This window comes from Felis catus, chromosome B1 (assembly GCF_018350175.1).
Source record: "Felis catus isolate Fca126 chromosome B1, F.catus_Fca126_mat1.0, whole genome shotgun sequence".
Classification (NCBI taxonomy): domain Eukaryota; kingdom Metazoa; phylum Chordata; class Mammalia; order Carnivora; family Felidae; genus Felis; species Felis catus.
This window is the reverse complement of record NC_058371.1, coordinates 13,930,038-13,956,983: the sequence shown is the minus strand read 5'-3', so window position 1 is coordinate 13,956,983 and position 26,946 is coordinate 13,930,038. Positions and strand designations below refer to the sequence as shown.

The following is a 26,946-nucleotide window of genomic DNA, read 5'->3' as shown; positions in this document are numbered from 1 at the left end:
AACAGAGGCTGACTTTGTGCCAGGTACTGCTCTAAGCGCTCTCTATCTCTCATTTGATCTCTCCCACAACCCTGCCATATAAATACAGCTGATACAGTAAGTGCAGATGCAGAGACTGAAGAGGGAGAGACACGCGTGCAAGGTCACAGCCTTGCAATCTCGGTCAGCATGCCTCTTCCGGCTCGCAAGTACTTTGCAATTATTCCCGACCTAACATGAAATAGATACTACTTTCTCATCGGCCATAGGGTGCTTCTGCTGTCTCCTAGCTGCCTCCTACACGGCTTCCTTGGGAAATGGCCCGGTGGATCTAACGTAAATGGCAAAATGCAGATGAGTGAGTGTCTTTCAGACGTCAGAGCTATTTCTTGGTCTTCATTGTCTATTGTCTCTCTTTCCGAATACATTCAGATCCGCAGTCATCTCTAGAACGTAACACATGAGACGACGAGTCGGGTTTCAAGCCCACGCGTTGGCGGTCCCTGGTCTACTTGCTGGATCAGGTGGGCAAAGACTCTGTGAAACCGTAGATGTGGAAGAAAGGTTTGGGTCATCACAAATATTTTCGTGATGGCATGAGCCCATAAACCTGCAGGATCACCAAAGCAAATGAGTGGTACTGTGTCCTTTTCATAGACTCCCCTCTGGGTACTTCTTTTCAAAAAGAACGATTTCTCTTTTCAAAGCTCCTGATGACCGTAGCGTCCCACTTCCTGTTTTGGGGAAGATGAATGGAGGTGCACACAAAATGATCTACTCTTGTCTGTACCCCTTTCTAACGAGCTGGAGTCTAAGGCCCCTTAGGAGGGACCTTGCTCATATTTAGTCCTGTACGGTTTTTAATTCCTAATGTGTAGACTAGAACGGAATAGCAACACTTTTGGAATTTCTACCTATACGTTGTCGCCTCGTCTGCTTATCTATCAAAATTAGGGGCACCCTCCTCCCTCCATTTCCTTTGGTTATCTGATTCTTCCTTTTTTTTCCTCCCTGAGCGCTTCTCATGGAAGAAGTCCAGGGGTATGATCACAAGGGCAAATGTAAAAGGAGAAGGGTTGAATCAAGAACTAGCTGTGATCAATTCATTAAGAGATGCCATAAAAATACAAGGCTTTATTGATATATAGACAGAGGAGACCGAATGTGTAAATCTCCATTAGAAATGTCAACTCCAAGGCCGTGCTAATTCCCATATTCCCACTGGCTGGCTCACAAGGGATTCTTAATATCTGCTGAACAAAATGATTAAATGTACTTATTATGGCGGTTCTAGGGTGTCTTGCATGTGTTTGCAGCTTTTGAAGAAACTCTTTGAATAATACAGACACAGATATATGATGAATAATAACAATACTTTTTGAGAAAGAACCACGGGTGAGCAATACCTCATTTCCTAAACCCTCCCCCTCCTTCACGCACCTGTTCCTCTCCCTTCATGCAATCCATCCACCCCAATTACACACAGTAGTATTAACAACAAATACCATTTGCTACTCTAGGTGCTGAAAACTATGCCAAGCACTGTCCATGAGACGCTGACTTAACTGTCACCACCTACAGGGCAACAGGTACTTTTATTATCTTCCCTGGTTCACAAATGAAGAAACTGAGGCACAGTGAAATAACTTCCTCAAGGTCAAAATGCTAGCGAGTGGCAACACCAAAATACCAACCAGGCAGTCCGTGGCCACAGACTTAATAAATAAGTTATATTTACAACAAGAGTCAGAACGGCGTACCCACGTAAGGTAGGTTAGAAGCATCATCTGTTTATGGAATGGTTGATAAATTTACTTGAATGGAAACATAAGACGAAAAAAAACCCGTGGAAATCGTTAATTCAACATTGGCAATTAAAGGGGGGCCCAGGAAGTAAGATCAGAATCCAAACTAATTTGAAATATCAACCTACTGATGCAGCTTCATAAGAGTAGCTTATGTAGACTCAAGAAAGCTTTATGATATATGCTATAACCTGTTCATAAAACCCAAAGTTTGAAAAACCAATTGGCAAGATATTAAGACTGAGGGATAAAACCAGGAAAAACTTAAAGCAAGTGAGTTTGAACAACAAAAGGACCGCAGTAGTTAAGGTAAAATTCTGTACAAAGAAATACCTTTTGAGTGGTAATCCTAAAGATAGTTGATATGAGGTCAAAGTTTGACCTCATATTTTGAATATGAGGTCAAAGGAGTATATATGTCTGCTTTGAGGAAGAACTGGGATATTTGGAGGTCTACACAGAATATGATTAAGGCCAAGTGTGCTTTCCTTTTTCTGTCAAAGGGATTCTTCAAAACACAAAGAAGAAACAAGGGCAAACCAAGTTGGTTGTATATACGTTAGACAGCTCACAAGGGAAAAGTAGAAATAGTCTGTGTATACGTAATTGCTGATGCGTATGGTTATGAACTACTCACATTGTTTTCACTGTTGACAATATGCTTGGTTGGAGCGTATTAAACAGAACAGTATTTTCACTGGGCCACTGAATGGACTCCTGGGCAGAGCCCAGACACAGGCAAATAACACAGAATCCGGAAGCTGGAAGTATTTCTCAGTTTAATTACAACATTAAAATCTTAAGGGCCCGTCTTCAAGAGAGGGTAATTCAATCAGATGGGCACGTAATGAAATCCAGACATATTCTCCACTATGGCGATTACTGCAACGTCCTTGGAATCGAGGACACATTTTAATTTAGCATTGTGTGTTTCCTCCTTCTTTATGACACAGACTTAAAAAAAATGATTCACATTAGTATCTCATTAAAGTTGTAAGTAGGTATCCTTCTGAGGTTATTCACTACCAGTTCCTGGAGGATGACAGAAAAGCAACAATCTGCAATAAGTACATATTAAATCCATTTATTCCAACCAGTAAGTGTTTAAATCAGCGTGCAAGCTGCACACCCATTGGTTCCGTGTTCCTCGATCGGGGCGCACTGCCGATTACGGATTACCTTGTCGTAAAGGATTATGGCAGAGATGTAATTTTACGTTCCATAAAACAATTTACTCGGGCCCCTGACAATATGTTCTCCCCCCCCCCCCCCCGCCATAACATTCTCAATCTAAGACCAGGATAAAACATCACACGTATTTTACCCTCTTTAGAAGAGTCCCTAAACTTGAACTGTAACGACTAGAAAGTGAGGCTGTGCCAGCAAAGAGAAACTGTTCGTGTGAGGATGTTTGTGGACGTGCGCGCGTGCACGTGTTGTTTCAAAGAGCTCTCGCGCCCCTAAAATCGGCGATGCGCTTTTGAAAACAACCTGTTTCAAATAAATTGTTTCTGAAACTTCACGTATTTTATTCCTCTTGTGGGTTGGAAATGTGGCGAACAAAGTATCTGTACAAATACACTGCTTCTTCCACGCAGCTGCCCACGCGAAATACCACTTTTCAGTCTGGGACGCTAACCTGGGACCTTCTAAAAGAGTGAAATAATATTTTCCCTGATTTAAAGCAGTCCAGAAAAAAAAAATAGGTTCTACGGAAAAGGTGGTCTGCCAGAAACCAAATTTTATAAAGTTAGCCTTGCCGGGCAAAGTGTCATCAGAAGCTGCAAAGCTCTGTTAAGGGTAAAGGATAGAAAAATATTTGCTATTTTCCTTCCGCGCAGAATTTCCTGCCTGACCGTGAGCTACGTCCACATGATGGAGCGGCAGGGGGACACTCAAGAGTCCACGCGGCACACTCACTAACGCTGGCACGGACACAGCCACGCCAAGAGATGAGCATTGGTTAGCGTGGGATACGGCCGGCTTGGGGTGGTCTTTGCACACGGCACGACTTCAGCCCCCCGGCCATCCACGTAACCACGTCAGTAGCACGTTTGTACTCCCTGTCTGGGTTCACTGCACGACATAAACAAAACCACATTTTCTGAGGATTTCCTAGATTGAAAAATAATCAGGCTATGTTTTAGCGCCCTGACTGGGGACCGAAACTACCCAGAGACAGCTCTTAACATTAATCAATACAAACGGTAACGCGAATATTTTTCACGCTAGATGACTATTCGGCTCTTCAACTGATACGATGAACTTGGTTTTGCCAATTATTAGAGTGGCGTTTGTGTGCTCCAAGCAAGTCCAGTGGCAGGAAACCATAAAAATAACCCACTGATCTGATCAATTGCAATGCATATAATTTCTTGGTTGCATTAGTTTTGCCTGTGCATAAAATTTAATATTTAAGAAAAGTGCACAGAATAAGACTTGTAAATAATTGTGCAACATACATCGGGTCTTCCTCTTACTGGTTTTCTCGAACGTATCAGGAAAAACAATAAAAACATAACTGAACAATCTTTACCTCCCCTAAGACAAATGGTAACTTCTTTTGGGAAAGTCATAGATAAATCATAGATGCATCAAAAGTGATTTACAGAGATAAATCTATCTCATAGATGTATCTCATAGATGCATAGATGCATCAAAAGTGATTTACAGAGATAGTAATTTTTATTGGTGGGTGACAGAAGAGTGTGCACAGAAGTTTAAACTTGGGTTTTGGGGGGTGCCTGGGTGGCTCAGTCAGTTAGGCGCTCGACTTTGGCTCAGGTCACGATCTCACGATTTGTGGGTTTGAGCCCTGTGTCGGCTGAGCCTGGAGCTTCAAGTTCTGTGTCTTAAGTTCTGTGTCTCTCTCTCTGCCCCTCCCCCACTCACACTCTGTCTCTGTGTCTCTCAAAAATAAACAAATGTTAAAAAAAAAATACATTTGCATGTTGAGCACTACACTTTGCCGGCACTGGTAAAGTACCAGTGTACACGTGGGTCAGCCTACTCATTTCAGCCGAGAAAAAAATGCGAAGTAAGTTCAAATTCTGGAAGGAGGCATGCAGAGTCTTCTATGATGGGTTACAATTTTCTTCGATCTTTCACAATATAAATTAATTTTCCTCAAGCTGTTTCTGTTGCTGCGGTTGGTACTCTTATCTTGGCAAACCATGGGTCCAGTCATCAGTTATAATTTAAATTTTGCTGAACTAAAGACGTGAACACGTTATCACTGAGACATCGCTGACATCATTTGTTACCGCACAACAGCCAATCAAACGTGATTCAGCTTTTGGGAATAAAGAACAAATCGCAACTTGTCCTTATAGATTTTGCGTTCCCTCATTAGTCATTGTATTTGAGCCAGGTAAGTCAGTAGTTTCTAAAGGCGTACCAATATCTGTATAAATACAAACACAAGTCACTTTGATGGTAACTACCTGGAAACGAAGGCATTTAAATATCCTCTTTTACACGTATACCTCCGTCATCATATCGGAATTTTGCTGAAAACTTTTCATTTTGTTTTCCATTATGAAATGGACTGAGCAGACAGGATGGAATATGTGTTGCTAACTTCTGGAGCAAAATGATGTGTTTGTGCGTCACCATTCCTTACGCCGGGGAAGTCCACTGCGGGCTGAGCAAGCTTCCCCAGGGGCTAGTGGTAGTTATTGCGGGTGATATGCTGGTATATGCAGTCATAACTGACGTACGTCTAGGCTCTTACTACGTGGCTTGTATTTACACTGGTCACAAGTTCAGAGGATAATGCTTTTAGGGGCAGGAAAGAGTTAGCGTATGGGTAATAAACATATAGATAGTTTTCCCTTTGTTTTTAATGGCGGCTATATGGTGATTTTTTTTTTCCTTGCTTACACCAGTGTATTTGGAGTGGATTACTCACATGCATAATAATCACTCCTGGGGACTCGTCTTAAAAGCCAAGAGTTGGAGTGTATGTGAAAAGCATTATTTTACCCTTCACTGTTCATGGGGGGGACTAATTAATGAATACCTAACGCCATTAATTCACAATTAGATCACTTATGTTTAACCACATGCTTTCTATGCACACATATATAAATATTAATTTTGAATAGAATGATAATCATTCAGCATCATAACAATTAAACAGCTGTAACCTGTCTCCTGCGTTAAGTGACAGAGCTGCAGGCAAGCTCTGTAAGCAGATGGTCTTACCCACCCATGCTCGATGTTAAAGACTTTTTAAAAAAAGAGGTGTTGACAAATCAGAACAAGTAGGCATAGTTCTAATGCAAATCGGCCAATTTGCAATGTAGATTGCCCTAAAAACTAATTTGGTGTACAGGAAAAAATTAAGCTCTGTTGTTAAAGGAAGACATTATATTACATTTGGATATAGTAGATTCCCCACCAACATAATTATTTGCTAATTTCATTCAACCAACAGAGTTTAATGGAAAAGCAGCTGGCAAAGTATTCATATTTATGGACTTCCTTTGACTGCTCCTTAATTTATCCAAGGCACATGGCGGCTAAACCCCAGAAATAATAGCCATATTTCAGACAGCTTTTTCCAGCTTCACTAAAGAGGCACTCAAAAAGGAGAGGGTCAGTGAACCAACCCATCATGAAGAAGAGTGATAGGAAAAAAAAAAACCCAACCTGGCTCTAGTCACACCATAATCTGTGAAGATAATATGTTAAATATGAAAAGGCAGAAAAGTCATGGCTTCTGTATGGACTAACACCATTAAGAAGCTTGTATTTAAAAAAAATTTTTTTTTTCAACGTTTATTTATTTTTGGGACAGAGAGAGACAGAGCATGAACGGGGGAGGGGCAGAGAGAGAGGGAGACACAGAATCGGAAACAGGCTCCAGGCTCCGAGCCATCAGCCCAGAGCCCGACGCGGGGCTCAAACTCACGGACCGCGAGATCGTGACCTGGCTGAAGTCGGATGCTTAACCGACTGCGCCACCCAGGCGCCCCAGAAGCTTGTATTTTAAAAACTGGTAGGTGGAAAAGGAACTAAGCTAAGATGAATAAAGGCTCTTCTCAACTTGTCATATTCGAGAAATGACAGAGGTAAAATCTGCCATTGTAAGGGTACCAATGTGCCATCGCGGGAAGGAATCCTATCCCTTAAAATTGTGTGCCTCATTCTTCCACCCTTACATTAAACCGAGTGCAAAGTTCTGACTTTTTACTTACTCCACTGGGGTAATAAGGATCTCTACATATAATGAAAATTACCTAAAATCCACATTAACTCTCCACAGCTACTGGCTCGAGTTTTAGGGAGAATAGACATATTAGGGAGAATGGAATAATCTAACACTACTTACGGTCTGTCTCCTCCTTGCTAGCATTGTTAAACAGCTGACAACATAATGTTTTCACTCCCAAATACCTTGAACCTAAACCTCTCATAGAAGCCTTCTGATGAACTTGGCAAAACTTGAAAGGAGTGTTTTTCATCTTTATTTCTAGTTAAATTGTATACCCAGTCAACTGAACTTTAAAACCTCCTGTATACTAGAGTTTGGTGGAAATTAAGGTCTTGGATGCTTTTTAAGAGATGCAAATCAATGAAGTGTTGCAAGTGGAAAAAAATACCGTAGTATATCAGTAAAGAAACACAATGGCAGGTTGTTAATAAAACAATATAAATTTGACATATAACTGGTGTGTACTCAGACATCATGTCTCTCCATAAACTTTTAAAAGACAATTTAAATTGACTTCAGATGAGAAATGAGGTTTAAAAAGCAAAAGGGAACTCCTGGGTATGGATAGATTCATACTTAAAAAATCTGTTACGGCATCTAACATTTTTTTTTAATGTTTATTTATTTATTTATTTTTTTGTGAGCGAGAGAGAGACAGAGAGAGACAGAGAGACAGAGAGAGAGAGCGGGGGAGGGGCAGAGAGAAAGGGAGACACAGAATCCGAAGCAGGCTCCAGGCTCTGAGCTGTTAGCACAGAGCCCGGTGCGGGGCTTGAACTCACAAGCCATGAGATCATGACCTGAGCCCAAGTCGGACGCTTAACCGACGAAGCCCCCCAGGCACCCCTAATATTTTAATTCAAAGTTAACAGATTGAAAATTTTCTGTAATATAATAATTATGATTTATAAACTATTCCCCTAAGCACCTGCACAGTAAATCATTTTGGGAGACTAAAAAGAAAAACTAGCTAGAAAACCACTAAGTTCATGGTGGGAAATAAACACAAGATAGTAAAAAAAAAAAAAAAAAAAAAAAAGGAATCAGGTTGATCAATTCTAAAGAAATCAGGCATATTTCAATGAGATCTAAGCCATCATAAAACAACATAAATAATCAGCATTTTCTTATAGACTGCTCTGATTTGAGAAAAATGACAGTGGATTTATTCCTCCATTTTTTTCTGAACATACAGCCTTTATAGTCGGTGGCACTTATAGTAAGCTGAGTAGGAGTACGATCAATTTATAGCAGCTATTGAGACCCAAGTAACACCACAGGAGGCAGATGGGAGGGAGAATCTGTACACAAATAACAGTCACAGTATAGAATTCATTATTCTATGACCCTGAAGTATGTGAAGCATATTTCTTCTAAAGACCTCAAAATTCCTATGCTTGTAGGCCATGTGTAAATCATCCACATGGAAAGACACATGTTACGTCCAAATACATTCACCCACAAAACAGATACTGCATTCAGAACTGGGTTTTAGAAACTCTAAAAAAAAAAAGTCCCTTTTCTAAAGCATAGAACACATTTAACATTTCCCAAAACAATATAACCGTCACTGAAGTTTACTTCTTGGGGACATCGCTACCCTGTGGAGAAAAACTCTGACTCGGCTTTAGGCCACTACCTCTATTTAGTGAGGATAAATTATAGCATGGAAGATGGGACAGAGCAAAAGGGACACTCAAGTGCCTGACGTCAATAGTAAAAGTTGTTTATGTCTATAGTTACTCCCATTCTTAGGGGCAAAGAAACTGATGTCTCGAGAAACAAATCAGCAACATGATGAGAGAACATTTATATCAAGATGGCCCTTGGGACTATGATTTCCCTGACACACAGCAAAGACAGTCACAGTGCAAGAGTTCTGTGAAGATTCAAATACAAATTTTCTTGAGGATTTGTCAGACGGAGGGTGTAATTCTCAAGTTGTTTTTTAAACGTTTATTTATTTGTGAGAAGGAGAGAGAGAGAGAGAGAGAGAGAGCGAGCAGGGAAGGGCAGAGGTAGAGACAGACACAGAAGTCTTAAGTAGGCTCCAGGCTCTGAGCTGTCAGCTCAGAGCCCAATGCAGGGCTTGAACTCATGAACCGCAAGATCATGACCTGAGCCGAAGTGGGACGCTTAACCAAATGAGCCACCCAGGCGCCCCCGGGGGGATGTCATTCTACCGGGGCTCTTGAGACATTACTTGACTTGTGCAGGCAGGTTAACAACACAAGGGAGGATGGGCTGCTAACAAAAAGTTAAAGTCGGAAGGCCCTTCACCAAACGTCAGCAGAGTCAAACTTTAACAACCCTCAAGCTTTACAGGATATAAAGCTTATATATATACAGGCTACCGAGCTCTCTGTGGAAGAAGCCCAGGACCGCCATCGCTGGCTGGCTCTGACTACACTGAGCCCCTGACTTCACGTCCTTTCGTGCTGAAATTGGTACCTGGGAAGGAAAACAAACTGACACAAAAGAACTTACGCGCTGACGAGAAAAACCACCTGAAGGCTGGACGAATTAAAACATCAAAATAGCCATCCAATACGCCACCCCTTATGCAAGCACTTCTTCATCGAAATGCAGGAAAACGGAACATTGTTCAATTCACTAGTAAAATCAGCATTTATCTTTGTGACAGTTCTAAAAAAGACTGAAACCGGTAGAGGGAGCACTGACAAGGGCCTCCACCATTCAGAAAGGTCCAGGGCCTAGTGTTGTGTCTTTAGGAAAGAGGAGACTAAAAGGCCTCATTAAAAAAAAAAAAATACGCAGGGGCACCTGGCTGGCTCAATCTGTGGAGCATGTGATTCTTGATCTTGGGGTTGTGAGTTCGAGCCCCACAGTGAGTGTAGAGATTACTTAAAAAATAAATAAAACTGCTGCGCCTCGGTGGTTCAGTTGAGTCAGCGTCTGACTTTGGCTCAGGTCATGATCACATGGTTCGGGAGTTCGGGCCCCCGTGTGGGGCTCTGTGCTGACAGTTCAGAACCTGGAGGCTGCTTCGGATTCGGTGTCTCCCACCCTGGCTCGCTCTCTCTCTCTCTCTCTCTCTCACTCACTCTCAAACATTAAAAAAAAAATTAAAAAAAAACCAACCCAACCCATTCTGAGGGGATTACAGGATAAAGTACTACACTAAATAAATAAGACTAAAATGAAAAAATATATATATTAGGAAGCCCCAAATGGGTACTAATGTTATCTCAAAGGAAAAAACCAGACATCTAAAAATCAGCCTGGTTCTCAGAACATGGGTGATACTCAATGAGCTCTAAGGGGCTTTCAAGCTTCTCTTAGGAATCGCTATCCTTTTTGTCACATCAAATTACTTAGAGTCACTGGGACAGCAGAACAGAGAGGATCTTAAGAAGGATCTCTTTTCTGCACACCGCACAGGAGGCTTCCTGGCTTCTCTGGATTTTTACCGTCAACCAAGTCGGCTTAGAGTTTCCTTCCATTCAACTCCGTGTCTACCGACTCCTGCTGACCCACCCTCCACCACGTTTGACAGATCACGAGGCATCTCTGTCCCCACTCAGTGTGTCTCCAAGTGGAGGGGACTAGCAGTTCTCGTAACCCGCACGGACTCTTGTTTTTCTGTTGGCTAATTCCTCTGCGTGAAGACAAGACTCGGTAGGGAAGAATCAGTCACTGTCAACTTCATGAATCTCAGTCCCCAGACTCTAGCAGCAACTACAGTAACAGTAAGTAACATCGGCATGGTGTTTATTTTGGGCCAGGAAGTGTCCTAAGTGCTCTTCTCCATGTTTGAAGTCATTTAATGCTCTCAAAGACTCTCTATTTTCATTCCCACTTTACAGATGAGGAAAATGTAGCACGGGGAGCTTAAGTGATTTCCCCGAGACGGCACAGTTATCAAGTCATAGAGCTGGGAACAGAGGTAGATGCAGGTTTTATGGGGTCTGAAATTATACATCTTGGGAGGCTCTCATTAAGAAAAAGAGTGCCAAGGGCACCTGGGTGGCTCAGCTCGTTAAGCATCCAACTCTTAATTTCGGCTCAGGTCATGATCTCATGGTTTGTGACATTTAGCCTCGAGTTGGGCTCTGAGCTAAAAGTGAGGAATCTGCTTAGGGTTCTCTCTCTCTCTGTCTCTCTCTCTCTCTCTCTCTCTCTACCTCCCCCTCTCTGCACTCCCTGGCATGCTCTCTCTCTCTCTCTCTCTCTCTCTCTCTCTCTTGCTCTCCCTCTCAAATACATAAATGAATTTAAAAAAAAAGAAAAGAATACCAAATTATGAATATGAAATTAGGTATAAAATGAGTATTTAGAATAAGAAAGCAAAGGAAATTATTTTTGAGCTGAAAACACCACAAATATCAGAAGAGCATGTAACATTTTTTATTAAGTGCCTGTCATGTCTCTAATAAACATTTCTCCTTCTGTGTTTTTGAGCTTTGTTCACTCTTTCAATGTTTCTCTATAAGACAAAGATTTTGTAATACTTTCTACAGACCGAACAGAAAGATAATTCAGTCTTTATTCACTGCGACTATTTAATATAGTTTTCATTACTGATAGTTTAGAAGAGTTTCAATTTAATTATTATTAATGTCATATAAATTTTTGGCATTATTGCTAGAAAGGAAGACTTTATTGTATAATAAACAAATCTTAAACACTCTTTGAATTGATGACATTCATTAACCACTTTGTTGTGATAGCCTCACAGAACATTATGACTTTTATATTATCTTTGTCAATATCAGTGTTTCATGTCACATAAACATGAAATTTTTTTCTCGAATGTTCATAAGATTCACGGATACCCCGCGATGCACGGCACGTGTGACTTCACACCCTGATGAACTCAATTTCGCAACACTGCTGACATGTTTGCGCCCTAAAAAACGCTAGAATTCCGATCAATGGCTCAAGAGATATATTCGTCAAACGAGACAATTGTGGCAAGTTTGTAATTACAGACATCCCAGTGTCAAGTGTATCTCTGACAGGAGAAATTAGGCATTTTTGATTAGGCACTTTTACAACATATCTGATGACGAGAGGAATTTTCCACGGACTAACTTGCGTTTCCATACATTTCGAACCTTATTTCTCCTCCACGATCTACTTCTGCAGGGCTCCACAGGACTAATTCATAGCTTCATATAATCTCTGACCCTGTGCGTTCATGTCAGTAGGTGAGGCAGCGGGTGGTAGGAATATTCCTGGATGGCTAGCAGTAACAGCCACAGACAGCAATGATTTCACACCTCATAAATATATCCAATTAAATCTAAACTAAATGTATCCCCAGCTCAGAGCCTCCTTAGCTGAATCCTCAAAGTGCCCATAGTCATTCCAGTGTCATCCTACTCAAGGAAAAGTGTGATGGAAAGCAAGTCGAAAAGGAAATAGATGAAGGCCCTAACTGATTTGCAAGTTTCCGATGAACATGTGACCATATAACCCCGCGGTCCTCTCGCAAGAAAGGCCCGCACCAGCGAGGTGGTCCAGTTCTCTCTGAGGCTTCAGCTTTACCAGATTCACGACAAGTATGTCGCTGGCCCCGCCAGGGACTCAGGTGGGAGGCAGTGGAGACCCCTTTTGTAGCTACTCCATCACTCTGACAGACGGGAAGCCAGATGTCTCCCAGAGCCCTCACTGGCAGGTATAATGTGGTACCCTGTATTCATTTAAGGGGGGACTTACGAAGTTTCAGTACAAATGTAGAAAGATACTTATAGAATTTCCACTTTCTGTTATTATTGTCAATATGATTCCCAACTTGGGAACATTGCAAAAGTTACAAAGAATATCGATTTTGTAATCTAAGGGAAGTATCAGAGTGTATCCGAGTGGTCACTTGTGAAACCAAATCGTCACCTATTTAAAATCTTTATTTTTAACGTTTATTTATTTTTGAGACAGAGAGAGACAGAGCATGAACGGGGGAGGGTCAGAGAGAGAGGGAGACAGAATCTGAAGCAGGCTCCAGGCTCCGAGCAGTCAGCACAGAGCCCGACGCGGGGCTCGAACTCACCAACGCGGGGCTCGAACTCACGGACCACGAGATCATGACCTAGGCCGAAGTCAGAGGCTTAACCGACTGAGCCACCCAGGCGCCCCCAGATCGTCACTTATTTTTAAAGGTAACAACGAAAATACTATTCTTTCAGCGTTCTCCAGAGATAAGAACGAGAACAATGAGGCTAAGCTTTGTCCACAATGGTACAGTTTTCGTCTTTCTCTCTTTTACCCCCATATTGTTTAGTAGATAACTCCCCAGCTGTGTGTATTTCATTTTCAATTTCTGATCTTCAGCATCCCAAAGCCCAGAGCAACCATAGTATTTAATAGAGGGATGCGGAGTACTGTAAGTCTAAGTTTTGTCTGAGCAAACAAAGCATGTCTTTGTGATCATTAATGATCCTGTTTCCCAATGTACTGAAGAATTAGAATAAAAACAAATAGCTGGTCTTTTGTAGCTTAAAGGAATTAGGATTTCCCCTAGGCCAAATTTCCATTTGAATTGCCTGAAAGTACATGAAAATCAATGTAGCTCAATAAACAACTCTGTGTTGGAGATATCAGGAGAAGACAAATACCAAATAGACTCCACCTTTCTCTTTCCCTGGCTCCCTTCCCTTCCCTTCCCTTCCCTTTCTTCTCCTTCTCTTTCTCCCTCCCTCCCTTCCTTTCTTTCTCAAAGCAACACCTCTCAAAACCCTCAACTCAAACATATTAACTTCTTGTTAAGCCATATCCATTTTGAGACTAGGTTACATTTTTATAACAATGAGATGAAAAGTTCACGTTGGACAGCAATTTTGTTTTGTGTCTTTCTTTTTGGAAGTCAACATCCAAAACACTGTCTGGATTGCAGCTGTCTCATTTATACTTAACCACAGAATAAGAACTCTAATGTATTTGCCTCAAACACTATTTGCCTCTGTCCCCCTCTCTCTGCCACTCCCCTGCCTGTGTTGTCTCAAAAATAAGTAAACGTTGAGAGAAAAAAAAAAAACCCAAAAAATGACTTGCCTAAGGTCACAATGATAGAGTAGGCAGTCAGCCAGATACAAGCAGGGAACAAGTGCTTTCCTACTGATAAAAGGGCTCAAACCAAATTCCAAGCAGCAGGGACCGGGACCGGACCCCAGGGGATCCACATGTATTCTCCCCTCTGGTCACTGCCCTACAGTAACCAATAGCTTCATTATACAAGTTATAGTGGATAAATCACAGAGCAGATTTGAAAACACATATTCTTTTTCCTTCCGGAGCCCACGCTTTGTTTTTTCCATCTGTTACCACTAACTTGCATAAAAAATATTAGAATATCACAGATGAGATGACCAGTAATTGCTTAATGGATAAAGAAATAAATGAACAAATGAAAGGTAACAAAGACACGTAAATGCCTTGGGGAAAATAAAAAGCTAAATGAAACAGAATAAAAGGGGAATCCCTTGTTTAAATCTCGTAATTTTCTAAATAAAGCAGAAATCAAGAAATTCTAGAACCACAAGAGACCTCAAGGGGTCCTTCAGATAGGGACACTACTCAAGAGACTTGATGAATGGAAAAAAGTTACCAGAAATTCCCCTCTTAAAAACATTCCTCAAATTAACAAAAAGAACCAAACAAAACCCCCAGTGTCTCACGCCTAAATGATTACGGTATTCCCAAAGCTTCCAGGAACCGAGATTAAAACCTTTCTTTGGGATCTTGTGTCAGGATTTAAATACGTCTTCCAACAGGAGGTTCCTCATTGTAGGTAAAAACATCTTAACAATTTAAGCCCATTTTCTCCATTTCTGTCTGTATGGAAATGGGACGCACCAATGGGAAATACCAATCAACCTCCAGGAGATAATTCACCCATCTACAGACAGATCCGGGCCTTCCCTACCTTCCTAACAACACTTCATTGTAGACAACAACCAAATGTGTTATTCAGTCCCCAGCCCTGCTCCCCTCACCCTTGCAGGTCACAATCTCATCTATAACCTCCAGTGCTCTCAGCTACAAAGGGAAGGCTATAGGGACGGGTTTTTTTTCTCTGCAACTGCTACAAAGAATAGCTCTTGGGGGAAGCTACAGGTTAGAAAGACTCAAGATGTGGAAACTTAGGATGTAGCATTGCCCAGAATATTCAGCTGCATTGCGCTTACAAGTTATGTGGATTCTGCGTACAACCATCTGTTCGGCAGAGGCTGGTGTGGCGTTTGCATTCTTTCTATGGCCCACCAACTCCAGCCACCAGGCCAGAAGAGTAGTTTTCCAGTGTTTCCATGCAAGGATAGGGAGAGTCAAAGCAAAGGAGTTGCCTTTGTATGGTTATAGATTCTGGTTTCAGTTAAATACATCAACAGTGAACTTACTGAATTAAGGCCAAGACAAGTATCTCCCAGGTCACAGGTTTGACCTTGATCGATACAGAACTGTTCTGGCTTGTTTATATAGAGACAGCCATGCAGTATTCCAATCATGTCAACTTTTATTTATAAACCACTTAATTATATTGGGTATATTTTATCTTGCTTCTGGCTCCTCTAAATATTCTTACATCTTTTCTATCTTGTTAGAAACAACAGTAGGAACGTGAGTGGGATAATCATTCGACCTTCCCGTGGAATGGTCACATACAAAGGATGATGGTGCTATCACTATTAAAGTATGCTAGTAATACTTGCTAGTCACATTTGATGTGGTTCTCTCATATAACCAACTTCTCTTTATTTATGAAAGGGCCCAACAGTCATAAATGCTTTTATGGGGAGGAAGGGAAAAAATATTTATTTTAAATCATAATATCGCTAAAAGTAGACTTCCCTTTGTTTCATTTTCCATCTGCCTGCATCACTTTTCAAAGTCTAACCCCAGAAAGGAGAAGGACTTGGGACAGTGAACCCGAGGATTAATACGCTCAACTTGCCGAACTCATGATTCACAACGAGAGGAAAATATGAACACACTAATAAAAGTAGCAAGATGGAATCTTTTCAGTAGATAGGATGTTCAGTGAACACTCTAAATTCATAACCTATTTTACTATCAAAATGCCTATGGTTTTATGAAAGCATGAACAGTTTATGAAGACAGTAAGATGACTAATGAAGAATATTCTTTGCTTTCTATTGGGAACTTTTGTTTGCTTCTAACTGTTTAATTCCTCCTCCGTCTCTCTTTCAATTAACCTCCCTGTTTGTATTCAATGAGATGGCACATAATATGGAGAAAGAAAAAAAATCTTGCTGATTTATGAGTATTCTTTCATAAAGTGGCAGCTTCTTTTAGCCAGATGTGTTGAAAATGAGAGGGAAATGCACAGCATAGTATCATATCCCAAATGAGAAAACGTACTGTAGTTTCCTGGGTTGTTTAAATCAGTGGCTCACAAAGGCCTCTTTTTAAACGGCCCCTTAGGCTCCGCTGTGGACATACACACAGGTAGTAAGTAGTCGGAAAAAAAGTAATTGGATCTTTGCATGGCAGAATCTGGAATAAGTGCTCTAACAGCACAGAAGAACAAAACAGTGATCTGAGGTTCCCTGCGTCTTTTAAAAGGTTCACTTTGAAGATTCATTTTTAAATGAGGTAGGTCCTTTACTTCCACATTGTTACTCGCATGGACTACAAAGGAAACAAAATGAAATAAAACAACAGAAAACGGAACTGTTAACAACCCTAACAAGATATGCTACATTATAATAAAAAGAGCTGCGACTAACAGCAACCTCACGTGTTCCCAGATAACTGAAAAACTGTTCAAGGACCGCTCATCTGTGGGAAACTAACCATGTACTATATGACCAAAGTCAGTGAGGACACCAAGAGAATGACTTACTTAGTAACCGTTGGTTAGCAAGTTAAATTTGCCTATGGAAAACCTTATAGTATACTGCTAGGTTTTCCAAGCTATATATTCATGCCTAGGATACATTCAGTCAAATATATAACATTTCCCCTCCAACTAGAATCAATTCACTTCTTATGGGTATGGGGGTGGTGGGGTCATAACACCTGATGGACTGTGATTAGAGGCCTATTTCTCCTGCCCTGCCTCTGGTAGATGGGCATTCTGGGATTTGGGCACAGCGCTGTTTGGTCGCAGGGGTACAAATTATTCTCTGTATGTCCACAGAAAGACCCACAAATTGTGGGGTCAACGGTTTGCTGCTTTAATGTAGTTCACAAATGTAGTTCACACAAACGATAGGCACCCATTGCCCCAGAAGCCTCTCTTGAAGAGTAGAGGAGGGGAAAGCCGTATCAAGTTTGTGGAGATAAGCACTCTGGGCACTCACAGCGTTCCTCCGTGGGGACTCGATGCTTCCCGGGATGTAGGTAGGAAGCTCACATTCCACAAGTGAGCCGCTAAGGGTGTTTCCCAGGTAAACGTGAACACCACAGGCCTGATCTGGAGATCCTTGGCAGGCATCTGAAAAACTGGACGTTCTCTACAGTGCTTTTGCCCACCAGGAGGATCTCTTCTTCTGAGAATCTGGAATTTTGGTGGTTGCGGCTAACAGAGGCTACCTCCTGGAGCGGCCCTATTAAGAACCTCTCAGTCTCAAATGCGCTACCCTCCACAGAAGCACGTGTTCCTTGCACACGTGTTGGTGTAGTTCAGTGCTGGAGAAAGGTCCATGCTCCGTGTGACCTCTCCTGGTGGGAGAGAAACAACACAGGAGGCCTGTGCATGGACTTCTCCAGACACCACCTGATGACGACGGGTCATTTCCCTTTCGGATAACTATTATGGTCACGAGCACAAGCGCCCCGAGTCCTGGGAGCCCTTCTGTGGATCATCACCTGTGGGGGTGAGGGGATCACCACCCTTAAAACAGATGACAGGAATGTCAGTAAGACTGGAAAAAACCTTACTTGAAGTTCTGTAAAGATACAACTGTGACAATTTATAAAATTATGTGATTTCAACTTTCCCGTGAAAAAGTTCCTAGCTAGCCAATTCTTGTAAGCAAGAAAATAAAGTACATGATACTTGTAGCTGCAGTGGAAGAAGAAATTTTTTAAGATATTGGGACTCCCTCCAGTTAGCAAAGTACACCCTATGGACATAAAACACCATACCTCAAGTTATGCAAATTATGACATTTTTGTAAGGCTGTGTCATTTAGAGCTAACATGGTACACTTCCACTGAAGGAAGGTAGGCATTTATTACTTACGTTTGTTATATTTTCTTTAAATGTTTTAAGTTCAGTGACTCAAATGGTAAAAAGCAAAGGCACAGAATACCTTGAAAATATGGTACTATGTATGTTCTGGATAATTCTGAATCCACCCTAGCTATCATTTATGTACCAACATTTTGATCCTTAACACCTATTTGCTTTATTTAACCCACAGAGGTTCACGAACATCATCATATTTGAAAAGTATCAGCATGTAACTTTAAGAACAGCTAGACTTGTGCATTTCATTCTGCTTTATTTCTTGGGCTGCTGCAAAATAAAGCCATAGAAAGTCAAACCGCTTTTTGAGAGACTCAAGTATTATCGACAGGTGCTAAAATGCGTGGGGCTGCCCGTGTTTGGCATCTTTTTTTAAAGTAAAAAATATTGCTGTTATGCAATGGCACCATGGAACGCTGAGACGTAATATTCAACGGAGGCGTGTTCATAAAAAAGAAATGAAATCCTCTGCAGGTGAATCAATTTTTGTAGCCATCACAAACCACCAAATTCTTATACCTCATGCTTGTGACGGCTGTTCTAAAAAGAACCGAATGGCCGTTGTAACACGAGGCCTGATGTGAAGAAGCAATTCTTTTTTTTTTTTTTTCCAGAAAGACGAATGAAAATTAGAGGAAATCAGCTTTTGCAAGTAGGGAAACAGCCAGGAACCAGGGCGCTCCCTCCGGTTGCGCGCGCAGGGCTGGCGGGGGGCGGGGCTGGGGGCGGGGCGAGGGGCGGGGCCTACCGATGGTGCAGTGCTCGCCGTTCCAGCCCTGGCTGCATTCGCACTTGCCATCCTTGCACGTGCCATGCTCGGCGCAGCGCGGGTGGCAGGCTCTCTGACTGCAGGCTGCGCCCGTCCAGCCCTCTTCACAGCGACAGGTGCCCCCCATGCACACCCCGTGCGAGCCGCAGTCCACGGAACAGATTTCTGTATTGAAAAAGAGGAAAGAGAGCAGGGGAGGAGGGCGGCGGGGAGAAGGAGAATGAATAAGCAGGGCTCCGTCTTAAAAACAAAACCACTGAAAATAAATACAAAGGATTTACATACTGAGCACATTTTAGCATCGACTAGTAAGCATTATAAATGGTAAAAATGCACTTTTTAAATTCATCATTTCGTTTAATACGCTGCTGTAATCGTGCATAAAATACCCATGACAATTTTGTTATAAATCATTTCCTATATTGTATGTGTAAACATAGAGGCTACTAACAAAACGGAACACGTGATTCATAGCGAGAGGAAAATACACACACGTAATGTATCCCACAGGGTCTTCTGGCGGTGGAGAAGCTATGCACACAGACAAACACATACATCAAATTAATATAAAATTAATGAAATATTTCAGTGTCTCGGCAGGAGTTGGGTTTCACCCGTACAGCAAGAATTGCAAAGGGGTTATTTCTAACTCTATGGTTCAGATTTCTAAAATATTCAGAAACTTTTATTAAAAAGAATCTTTTGTGGTTTGCACATTGGCTTGCTTCTGACACACACACATGCCGGTTGAGTAAAAGAAATTGTTGTTTTCCCTATCCAGTAAACTAGTACTATTGACAGAGACGAACAATAATAGAAAACCAGTTTAAAAATGTATGTGGCTACTAACTCTGTCACTGCACAAGCTAGGTTTTTCAGATATCAGAATAACTGAAAGTTACCAAAGGACTTCAAAACCATAATAGGTTCCATCGTTAAAAAGAATCGTGTCTAAAGCCATTTTTTTCTTCAAAACCTTTCTTAAAAGCTTATCTGATTAGACACACACACAGAAAGAAAACTTTGAAGGGTATTTTATATTCTACTTTTTACATGTAAAGTTCAATAAAATCAACTACCGCTTTTTTCTATGATTGTAAGACCGTCGTTTGGTTTTGCTTTTCTTGCAAAGATAACAATGCTGAACAATAAAAACCTGCAATCATTTCAAACAAAGAGGAAACAGACTACAGCCTTATTTTTAAATTAAAAACCAGTAACTGTTTATGTGGCCACATGTTCGTTCCTATTTCCCCCACTCACTGCCCAAATAACATTTCTCAGACACCGCAATTCTGTCTCTCAGTCCTGCAGAATCTTAAACAGCGTATCAAGGCACTGTGAGAGTTGTAACATTTCTTATAAACAACAGCCAGGACTGTTCACTGGAAGGGAGTGGGGTATGTTTTTTTTAAGCCACATTTTTCATCTCGTTTGAATTAAATTTTTGATTAAGAGATCCGAGATGGTTTGATTAACTTCAGCCGAACAGAACGTCAACTCTGCTCCAGAAGAGAGAGGTTTCTTTCTGAGGTACCCCTTTTATTCAATCTAATCAATTTTTCATTAGGGCGAAGGTGTTTATCAGCGTTTAGCACACTAGCTTTGAGCAAGGTGCGTCAATCTTTGTAATGAACTTATTAATTAGAGTTAATTTAATTGAAGTGGAATTGAAGGGCTAATTAATGGACAAACTGCTGATGAGGAGAGAGGAAAACTCGGTTGCTTTCAAACCTATAAACTTTCTGATGGAAATAATTCATTTCTTCTCTCGTAGCAGCTTAACCAAATGTTTCTGCAGCTGCAGAATCTACTCTTATTGAATTTAGAGATCCGAAGGTCATTTCTACAACAACAAAAGAAGTAGCTGCTAAAGTGTTCTGCCTTGGGATTCAGTTAGTTAGAAATTCCCAATAATGCTGCTGGTCAACTTCCAGCCACAAGTGTAAGTTACCTACAATGTGCTTGTAAACTTTAGATGGCAACTGTGGAACACGCAGATAAATTTCCGGCACAGGAACCAGGATATTTTCACAGGATGAATAGACGCATGTTTAATTACTGATAATTCGTCTAAGTTTTCTGTCTTTTTCCAGCTAATAGCAAAGTTGAATAAAGTCTTTTTTTTTTTTTTTTTCCGGAGCGTAATTAATTTATTCCAAAGAAGAGCACTGTATTCATTATCCAACTCTATACATTGAGAGTTTAATATGTTTTTTTGGTTTTTCATTGGGGGTGTAAAGATGCATTGGGACAAAGATCTTCACCCACTATGTCTAATCAGTCATTTTGTACATGGCTACCATTAGATTTTCAACTGGCAAAATGATTATATAAGCACGGGAAAAAAAATCAGTCTAAATACGTAAAGTAATGACAGGTGCTGTTGGCAGCCAATTTCATCTCTAAATTAACATCTATTACCTTTTTTTTCCTTGCTATTCATAGCAATATCACAGAATTACCTTATTTTATTTTTTAAACTTTTTTTCAGTAACCTTTACACCCAATGTGGGGCTCGAACTCACGACCCCGAGATCAACAGTCACACGCTCCACTGACTCAGCCAGCCAGGGGCCAAAGACTGAATTATCTTTTGAGCTACAGTATCCATTACAAACTCTCCTTTATAAAATAATTCAGGTTAACGTGTTAAATAACATTTTCTGAAACAAAAAGGGCTGTTTCACCATTCCTTTCCTACTTGGGTAATTGTGGGAGACAAATTAGAATGACAATTTTCAAACAAGTATTATTTTCTAGCTAGTATTCGTATGCCTATTTTACTGATGGAGGCATAAGAGACCTGAACCAAGTAGCTTTACTATAAAAATAACTGTATCTATAAACTTTAATTGGATTTTTCTGAGTGTGGGATGCATTTTTTTTAACACAGAAGCCAGAAAGGGAAACAAACACTGAACAGAAAAAATTAAATGCTTGTTTTGATTCTTATGATTATAAAATATGTTTTTAAGAACAAAGGACAGAACAAGTTAATGTGTTATTTAAATAATGCCTTGGGGCGCCTGGGTGGCTCAGTCGGTTAAGCGTCTGACTTCAGCCAGGTCACGATCTCGCGGTCCGTGAGTTCGAGCCCCGTGTCGGGCTCTGGGCTGATGGCTCAGAGCCTGGAGCCTGCTTCCGGTTCTGTGTCTCCCTCTCTCTCTGCCCCTCCCCCGTTCATGCTCTGTCTCTCTCTGTCCCAAAAAAAAAAAAAAAAAAAAAAAAAAAAAAAGTTGAAAAGTTAAATAATGCCTTGCACCTATGCTTCCTAATGTTGGGTGGTGACGATTTCCTAAAACTCTTTAGTGAGGCACTGAGGGTTCTCTATAATCCCACCCCCAGGTTATGTTTTTTTTGCTCTCATTTGTCCTGGACGTGTTATTTGGTCTACGGTCATGAATTTTCAAACCAGTTTTTGCGTCTCCCAGCTATCTGAATCAACTCCTATTTCTACGAAGCAGTGATGAACATAAACCTCTGTCTGCCTCCAAAAATGTATGGCCCAGAGATGAGGGAGGTAGAGGAAAAGGAAGGAAGAGAGAGACCGGATGAGGGAGGAGGGGCAAGGGAGCTGCGGGAAGAAGAAAGGTTGGGGGGAAATGAGAGAGAGACAGTACAAAGAAGAAAAGGCATTAAGTTGTCCCTTTGTCCCTTTACCCAGGGTATCCGCTCAAGGCTTCAACAGAAGTCTTTCATCAGAATTACGACTTAGCCTGGACACAACTTTGTTTAGTGTGGGCTTCCGGGATTCAGTCTGTGGCAGGTGAGGAATGGCGCACGAATGTGTCGTGTTGCTGAGGATTCCCAGGGTAGCAGCCATGTCACCCGAGTTTCTCAAAGTGCCAAGAAAGAGTGATCTGTAAAAATTACTAGTCTCTTTTTCCCTTAAAATAAGCATGTTAATTCGCTGCGTAGCGGGGTTTCTCTTAGGTTAATGCCATCAGGTTATAATAATAGATGAAATAATTTGCATTTCGTAATTTTCACATTTGGGGAACTGTACCCCAGCAGTACTTTTTTTTTTTTTAAATTCTATCTATTTATTTCGAGAGAGACACAGGGGGAGAGAACGAGCAGGGGAGGTGCAGAGAGAGAGAGGGAGAGAGACCACAGAGCCCGATGCGGGGCTCGATCTCATGAACTGAGCTGAAATCCAGAGTCAGATGCTTAACTGACTGAGCCTCCCCGGTGCCCCTCCAAGCAGGACTTTTATGTGGAAGCTCCTCTCAACCAATCAAGAATTAAGTGTGACAAACCACCATGACTATGACCGCCACCACCACTGCCACTACTCGTGTTAATGGTTAATACTTGTAAGGACTTGCCATGTGTAAGGCACGATTCTAAGCGCTTTCCACATATTAACTCGTTTCCATCTTACGGCCGTTGTATCAGGTCGTAATTTAATTGTGTAAGGTAGTACTCTTATTGTCCCCATGTCACAGGTAAAGAAACGGAGGCAACAGAGGAGCTAAAGAGCCGATGAACATCACACGCCTACCGAATGGCCAGCTCAGGACCCGAAGCCAGGCAGTCCAGCCCCAGATTCCCTGCTCTTAACCGCTCACTGTTACGACGGGTCTGCAGAGAAGGCAATCCGTGTGGGCAGGGCGAGGGGTAGACAGACCCCTTCCCTGAGGCCAAACCTACACAGACTCAACAGCATCACTAAAACCTTTTTGCTCCCCCCCACTTCCCCTCCTTTCCCTCTTGTCCTCCTCATTCTGCACCCACCCCCCCTTTAGTAGTATTTAGTTTTGCTTACTTTGAGTATCCAAACAGAAGCCATCCTTCCTCCATGTCTCACCGGTCTCTCCTCATCGCCTGGCCTGCATCCCGCCTTGCCCCTCGCCCCTCACCCCTTCCCAGCTTCCTGTCTTCTCCAGAGACGCGTCCACTGCCCCGGCCCCTCCTGGTTGCCGACGCCCGGCTCTTCTGGTCAACTTCTGCACTGTCTCTTCAGCAACTGCTGCCCAGCTTTCCTTTAAAACGGCCCTCAGCTTCATCCTTCTCATTTCTACGATCTCCCCACGAATTCACGCTCTCAGCACTTCACACTCCGGGAGAGCTCTCAAACTCGCCCTGGGCCGTCAAAGTCTGACTAGTCATGTTCTCGGACATATAATCGATGGGCAGTTCTAACAGGCTGCTCTCATCAAACTGGCGGGCACACATCGTCATGACCAGTGAGTTCCCCATTGTCTGAACTGTCATTGCCAAGCTGCGTCCCTCCAAATCGGGCCCAGCCCGACGTTTGCCTCCAAATACTCTTTCTTTACGCTCCCGCGTATGTAACGATAGGCTCAGAGGTGCAACTTGGTTAATGGTAGTTGCCGTGGCAGTGGTGGGTGGTACGTATATTTAGAATTTATCCTGGACTAAGCACTGTACTAAGTACTTTATATACAGTAATTCAAGTAATTCCCAAAGTATCCCTGTGAGGAATTGCTTTTTTCTTTTTTTCCTTTAGAGAGCGAGAGTGAGCGCGAGCAGGAGAGAGGCAGAGGGAGAGAGAGAGAATCTTAAGCAGGCTTCATGCCCATGACCGAGCCAGACACGGGGCTCGATCCCACAACTTTGAGCTCATGACCTGAGTCAAAATCAAGAGCTGGATGTTCAATCAGCTGAGCCACCCGGGGGCCCCAAGAATTTCTCGGTTAAATTCACTTTATAGATGGGTACACTAAAACATATAGTAGTCTGCCTAAGCTTACCCAGCTAATAAGTAGCAGAGGTTGGATATGAACCCAAGCATCTGATCTCAGAGCCTATGCTCGTAGGTACTTTCTAGTACCATTCCCCTAGTCAAAAAGCGCCTCCTCCCATTTCCATGCTAGCTGCCATCTTTAAAAGAAGGCAAGAAATGTTCATAAAAATCTCCTTGAGGACCTCACGTGCATCAAGGCAGGATCACTCCTCTGAATGTTGGTTGCATTTAGCATATGGTTCCACGTCCTATTCAATAAAACATTAAACTGGCACGTCCTGGTTTCTAAGTATTTCATGTGTGTTCGTCTCCTCTCCCCAATTAAACGGTAACCTTCTAGGTTAGATTACCTTTTCGTACGGTGTGACTGATACGGTCATGGAATTAATTCATGGGATACAACCAGCATCAAAAAAGTAGGAAAGACGTAGGGAAAAGCATTAGTGTGTACCACTTGGTAAAGCTTTGTTTCAGTTATGTCAGTCTATATATGTATGTGTCACAACACAAGACTGAGGCTATGGGTCATTTAGGTCACGGTCAAAAATCTGAAAGCCACTATTCTAGAGGGCAGGAAGGATTCATTATTTATTCCTACGGGGCCCATCACCATGCCGTGCACATAGCTGCTGTTCAGTAACAACCTGACTGATGGAAAAAAAATTACTACCTGCCATTTCTATTACAATCATATTATTATAATATAAAAATCACCGTTGGACCATTATGCATATCATAATATTTATCTATACGTACTCTTTATTGTGATCAGGTTTAGCCTTATGTTGTCAAATAATTTTTAAATTGAGGCTTCTCTGTTGATGAGATAATGTGTTTAAGTCCCAAGCTATACACAGGCCTTGAGAGTTAGAAGAGGGAGTATTTTACACAAACGAAATATTCTTTACAATGCTACTAAAGGAGACATTTTAATGACAAGTTGACTAAGCCTGTTTCTTTTTCTAATGCGACTAAATTTCATCACTTTTAACATTTCTTTCTAGAAACAATCACTTCGATAAAACCTATATAAAATTTAATAAGTGTGCTTTAAAAACGAAAAGATCTTAATTTTTAGTTAGCTACACAATAGTAAGCACTCAACTGTGCTGCATTTTTCAACCTTACCATTTGAGCAGTCTGGGCCAGTCCAATTAGGGTCACAGGTGCAGGAGCCACTTTCTTGAAGATACGTCCCATGACCAGAGCACTGGTCTGGACACATGGTCTTCAGTATTTCACAATTGTTACCACCCCATCCTGGATTGCAGTGACATTCCCCATGGATACACACACCGTGATTGGAACATCCAGGGTCTAGGCAGTCAGCTACAGTAGAGAAAAGAGAACAATTTTATAATTAAATCTAGCAGATATCATACATGCAAAGTACATGCAGAATAAAGAATTAGATCCCAATCTAATTTACATGAAAATTTTGGATACTCAAATATTTGACTACCATTTTCAAGAATGTGTTTCTGAAAATGCAAAAAAAAAAAAAATGACACAATTCAGCATTCAGAATTATGCCATTTAGGTAACGGAGACTCTTGCAAGGATTTGTAATTTTCATGAATTCCACACATAGATGCTCCTGAGATTTCAGACTGTTGCTCTCTGTTCTGCTTAATCAGACAGTAATAAGTATCGGCTTCTCTATAACGAAATTGTATCAGCTGACCTAATCTACGACCATCGAGCAGTGACAGCTGTATGGGACTCTCAAACTGTTTGAGAAATAAATGAGTTGCATACGCTCTCTCCTTCTTAATTCACTTTAATGTGCTTTAGATGACGAGATTTAATTTAGCAATTTGACTCAATAAAACTTTACACTTGTAGGGTCAATGGCCTGAAAATTTAATTCCAGAGACTTAATTGCATTACTTTGTGTGTGCGGATCAATAAAATCAATTTGATTGAAGAACGGAAATGGTGCTTTTCTGCTTTTTGAAAAGAAAATTCAACTGCACTTTACAGTATAGCAGCCTGATTTTCATCATTACATACGGTTATAGAACAAACCCGTGATGTACTTTTTTTCACTCGTATATTACGTGCAATAGCTTGTCTTTTTACAAGACCAGTGCTCTAACCCCTGAGCTATGGAGCCAACCGTTAGCCTGTCTTTTTAGACATGCCAAAATGCTCGATTAAAAGCTTGGTTTCGAGGTGAAAAACTGTGAAAACAAACAAACAAAACAAACAAACCAAAAACCTGAAAGCAAAGAGAAAAAAGCAAGGAAGCAAAACAACAGCCCATCGTGGGCTTCGAGTCACACACGT

The 26,946-nt window shown here is 41.5% G+C and overlaps 1 protein-coding gene across 13 annotated transcripts in view; it reads right to left on the bottom strand.

Annotated features, from left to right (window-relative positions):
• Window positions 1–26,946, bottom strand: part of TENM3 (teneurin transmembrane protein 3) — a 1,304,603-nt gene that overhangs the window by 89,202 nt on the left and 1,188,455 nt on the right. For all 13 annotated transcript variants that reach the window (XM_045056763.1, XM_045056767.1, XM_023252313.2 and 10 more), the window contains 2 exons: window positions 25,786–25,986; window positions 18,924–19,109 (listed from right to left, as the gene is read on the bottom strand). In XM_045056763.1, coding sequence (XP_044912698.1) covers window positions 18,924–19,109; window positions 25,786–25,986 — 387 coding nt within the window. The remainder of the gene's footprint in view (window positions 1–18,923; window positions 19,110–25,785; window positions 25,987–26,946) is intronic.